Raw genomic sequence first — 5,015 nt, forward strand, 5'->3', positions numbered from 1 at the left:
TTTTTTAAAGGAAACTGTAAGTTACACTGTGGTTAAGACTTGTATCTTCACCCTTGAAAAAGCCCACATTCTATCACAGTGATGTATGGTCAGACTTAACAGCCCCAATTGTTAAACACTTGGATCAAGTCATAACCAGTTTTATTGCAAAAGGACCCTGTACACATTTATCAATTCTAGTACCTTAATAGCTACCCAACAAGTCATTAACATACAGAAACATGCATCATGAGAAGCAAGAAGTATCACCCATCCCTTCTGCATATTAGCAACTTGTCACTCCTGAGCAACAGTGCTCATATCACTGAGGTCTGTGAACAGTCACTTTTCGCATTCATCCTGAGTGAAAGATGGAATGACTTAAGTACAAATGCAACATATTATAAACAATTTCTTACAAAAAAAAGTCACAAATTAAACCAAAGTATTTTACAGAATTTACTACAAAACGCCGTAAAAACTGCCTTCACTTAAGCTCTCTCCCCCCGTATCCGGCGAGCCAACTGGATGTCTTTGGGCATGATGGTGACTCTCTTAGCGTGGATGGCACACAGGTTAGTATCTTCGAACAGACCCACCAGGTACGCTTCACTAGCCTCCTGTTGAGGACAAGAGCCACACTATTAATGCCCCTAGGAGAGCGGAAACTGCCCAGCCCTTTCCCGGCCCTCAGGTCTTTGTCTTGTTACCTGCAGCGCACCGATGGCAGCGCTCTGAAACCTCAGGTCGGTTTTGAAATCCTGCGCGATCTCCCTCACCAACCTCTGGAAAGGCAGCTTCCGGATGAGCAGTTCGGTCGACTTCTGGTAACGACGAATCTCTCGAAGCGCTACTGTCCCGGGCCTGCAGCGAACAGGGGACCGGTGAGCGGGCGCCGCCGCACAAAGCCGGCCGCCGCCGGGCCATTGTTTCCCCGCCAGGCCTACCTGTAGCGATGAGGTTTCTTCACCCCGCCGGTAGAGGGAGCGCTTTTCCTGGCAGCTTTCGTGGCCAGCTGTTTGCGGGGGGCTTTCCCACCAGTGGATTTACGAGCAGTCTGCTTGGTTCGGGCCATTTTCTTTTACCTGAGAAAGACACCCGGAAATAAGGCGGCCGCGCTCTCCCGGGGGTCGCCCCCTAGGTCGTCCCCCGGGGCTGCGAGAGGAAGCAACAAGCCCCGGCCTCTCCGCCTGGACTCCCGCCTCCCCGCGCCCCAGCTCGCGGCGGCAGATGGCCGAGGGCCTCCACCTCCTCCCCCTCCCCTAATGACTCAGGCTGCGAGAAGCGGCAGCCTCCCTCGGGAAAGGGGGGGCGCGGGGAGGAGTCACTTCCCTCCCTCGACGGGCGGAGACCCGACTGCCCGGAACCCAGCGTCTGGGCCTCTGAATCACCTCCGGGAAGAAGGCGGGAACGCGATTCCGGAACCAAACCCCAAAGGGAAACCTCCCGGCGCCATACCGGACCCGACGCCAGTGGCCCCAGCAGCCCCGCCGCTCGGCTCCCAACGGTCGCAGCCCGCGGCGCTAACGGCTGGCAGAACCTGAAATCGCGGGTAAACCCACAAACGCTTACCCAACGCCGAAGTTTTAGGCCACTTCTCCGACCGCCGCGCCGCTTCCGCTACCCAAGGAAGAGCCGCAGTCGACAAGCAAAGAAACAACACGACCGCAACGAACGACCAAACCGCTCTGCGCTCCAAGCCCCCTCGACGCCTCCGTTTTTATACCCACGCTTCACGCTGCGTCTCTGCGTCATAAAACCCTTATTTGCATACACCAACGACTTTTTCTATTGGTGGGCGCTTTCGCCGACGCGCTGACATCCCCCGACACAAAGGCCGTGCTTCGGCTCTGTTCCTTGATTGGTGCATATCTAGGACGCTGATTGGCTGTTAAAGTGGCCTAATGATTGGCTAGATGCAAAGAGGAATGGACGAATCACAGTTTAGCACTAAGCGGCTCTTCTGATTGGATAAAATGGAGCTATGTTTGGATCCTTCCCTTGGTTCCAAAGCTCTACAATAGAAAGTCAATGCAAATGAATTGCATTGGTCTCTATCAGGATGAGCAGGACTCTAAACTTACAGGCATCAAGCGAAAGTAATGCACGCGGAGAGGCTACTTTAACAAAATTTTTGTAAATATTTTCCGATGTAAAATAAAATGTGTTCCCTGGATTATTTCCTTTTCATAATGTTTAGATCGTTAGTGTGAGAATTAGAATCCAGTAAATCATGTTATATTATCAAGTATTTCATATATCATGCACATACATTTTTAACCAAAAGCAGATCCTTTGGTTGCGTGGGAAGGGGTAAATAATAGATACAAATAAACATGTTAATAAATTATTTTAGAGGAACTTTTGTTGAGTTTTTAAGCTGTCACAAAATATTTTGTGATTTCAATATGCTTAAACAAGAAGTAACCTACTAAGTAACATGTTACTTGACTCATGTAATTCAACTGAATGAAATGACTACAGCCAGAAAGGAAATAGTCTTACTATAGTCTTTGCATGTCGATAAAGAAAAAACGAAAGATAACTAACCTAAATATGTGCCCTTTTGTTTAATAGCATATCCTGACAGGTATTACTTCTGAAGAAACATGACAAATGTGTAAACATGCTAATCTCTACCTTTGCCTAAGTAAATGTCTTGGATGTTCCTCAATTGCCTCAAGTATATAAAATACCAAAGCAGGCTTAAGGTTAAGACTAGCCAAGCAAAGCCCAGAAAATTGAAATAGAGCCTTGGACATTGTACTCTATAGTTCTGATGCTTGGTTCAACAAATATTCTATACTATTTAAAAAAAAAAAAAGGAGCTGAAACAGGTATATATAGGTTTCAACTAAGATAATTTTTTTCTTTTTTGAGGCAAAGTTTTGCTCTCCTTGCCCACACTGGAATGTAATGGTATGTTTTCGGCTCACCGAAACCTCCACCTCCCGGGTTCAGGCAATTCTCCTGCCTCAGCCTCCCAAGTAGTTGGGATCACAGGCATGTGCCAAGGTGATCCATCCACCTCGGCCTCTCAAAGTGCTAGGATTACAGGCCTGAGCCACTGCGACCAGCCAAGGTAATTTTTTTTTGAAGCAGGGTCTTGTCCTGTCACCCAGGCTAGAGTTCAGTGGTGTGGGGACCACACCTCACTGCAGCCTTGACCTCCTAGACTCAAGCCATCCTTCTGCCTCAGCCTCCCCAAGCGATAGGATTACAGGCATAAGCCACCAGGCCTGGCCGTCAGAGAATTATAGTACATAAGTACAAATATTAGTATCTCAATATTTACTTGCCACACCAATGGTCAACTATCATACCGAGAAAAAAATGCACAATTCGTAAAAGTAGCTCATCTTCATCTCAATCTCTGGTACCAAATTCCTGTCATTATTTCAGCCTTTTTAATCTTAACATGCACATTATTTAATCATCATATACCTAAATTTACTGCTTAACCAACTTTGATTTCTGCCTTTTACTCAAAATTTGAGGTAGGGAAAAATTACATGATCTTTATTCATGCCATGCTGAGAAGAGAAACCTAGGGATTCTCATACTTTGTTCTCAGACCTGTGTTAAGAAACGGGACTGTTAGGCCGGGCACGGTGGCTCAAGCCTGTAATCCCAGCACATTGGGAGGCCGAGGCGGGTGGATCACGAGGTCAAGAAATCGAGACCATCCTGGTCAACATGGTGAAACCTCGTCTCTACTAAAAATACAAAAAAAAAAATTAGCTGGGCATGGTGGCACGTGCCTGTAATCCCAGCTACTAAGGAGGCTGAGGCAGGAGAATTGCCTGAACCCAGGAGGCGGAGGTTGCGGTGAGCCGAGATCGCACCATTGCACTCCAGCCTGGGTAACAAGAGCGAAACTCCGTCTCAAGAAAAAAAAAAAAAAAAAAAAAAAAAGAAAGAAAGAAACGGGACTGTTTAAACACAGATATAAGGCTGTCAAATTCTCTGGGATGCAACCAGAAAAATGACTTGTCATCTTTCTTTTTTTGACTACTCCAATGGCCTGGAGGAGAAATGGGCTTCTAAATTGGTCCCCGATTTGTGCTCCAGGATTCTTCTAGGTGATACAGAACCTTGTCATTTCCATGTCTCCCTGTGGATGGACAATTTATTTCCAGTTTTGCTAATTATTAGAAACTAAAGCCACCTGGAGAAAAAAGGTATGAATTTACATTTATCCATTTAAGGATGATTAGTGAAATAGGCTGTCTCTCTTACTTGGTAGTCACACAGGTATGTTTCACTTTTTCCAAATTGGTATAAGGGAAGAACAACAAGCAACACAGGAAGTGAGGAAGAAGCAAAAATGTCTATACAATGAAAACAATAGAAAAAAACCCAATAGTTGGCCGGGCGCGGTGGCTCAAGCCTGTAACCCCAGCACTTTGGGAGGCCGAGGTGGGTGGATCACGAGGTCAAGAGATCGAGACCATCCTGGTCAACATAGTGAAACTCCGTCTCTACTAAAAATACAAAAAACATCAGCTGGGCATGGTGGCGCGTGCCTGTGATCCCAGCTACTCAGGAGGTTGAGGCAGGAGAATTGCCTGAACCCAGAAGGTGGAGGTTGCGGTGAGCCGAGATCGCACCATTGCACTCCAGCCTGGGTAACAAGAGCGAAACTCCGTCTCAAAAAAAAAAACAAAAAAAACTCAATAGCAAATGTGATGTAGCCTGTAGGCTACTGTCCTGGTTCCTCTTCTGTCAACAACTTGCTGAGTAATTTTTGGCGAGTTTCTTAGCTTCTCTTGGTTTCGGTTTCCTCTTTTGTAAATTAAGCAGTTTGGATGATATCATCCCCCAATTCTACCAGGACATACTTATTCTGAAGCTCATGGTATACATTTATTATTTAAAAATTAGTGCTGTGAACTCTATTTCTTTTTTTTTTTTTAACTTCATTAAAACAAATTTTTTTTTAAGACAGGGTTTCACCATATTGGTCAGTCTGGTGTCAAACTCCTGACCTCAGGTGATTCGCCTGCCTCAATCAGCCTCCCAAAGTTCTGGGATTA

The 5,015-nt window shown here is 46.0% G+C and overlaps 1 protein-coding gene across 1 annotated transcript; it reads right to left on the minus strand.

Annotated features, from left to right (window-relative positions):
- On the minus strand, window positions 1-2,152 carry LOC108309432 (histone H3.3A). The gene is made up of 4 exons (XM_017535777.1): window positions 1,552-2,152; window positions 927-1,064; window positions 690-843; window positions 1-599 (listed from the first exon to the last, which is right to left on the minus strand). The coding sequence occupies exons 2-4, from the start codon at window positions 1,052-1,054 to the stop codon at window positions 471-473; spliced, it is 411 nt and encodes a 136-aa protein (XP_017391266.1). The 5' UTR covers window positions 1,055-1,064; window positions 1,552-2,152; the 3' UTR covers window positions 1-470.
- Between the last annotated feature and the right edge of the window lie 2,863 nt (window positions 2,153-5,015).

This window comes from Cebus imitator, unplaced genomic scaffold (genome assembly GCF_001604975.1).
Source record: "Cebus imitator isolate Cc_AM_T3 unplaced genomic scaffold, Cebus_imitator-1.0 Scaffold93, whole genome shotgun sequence".
Classification (NCBI taxonomy): Eukaryota; Metazoa; Chordata; class Mammalia; order Primates; family Cebidae; genus Cebus; species Cebus imitator.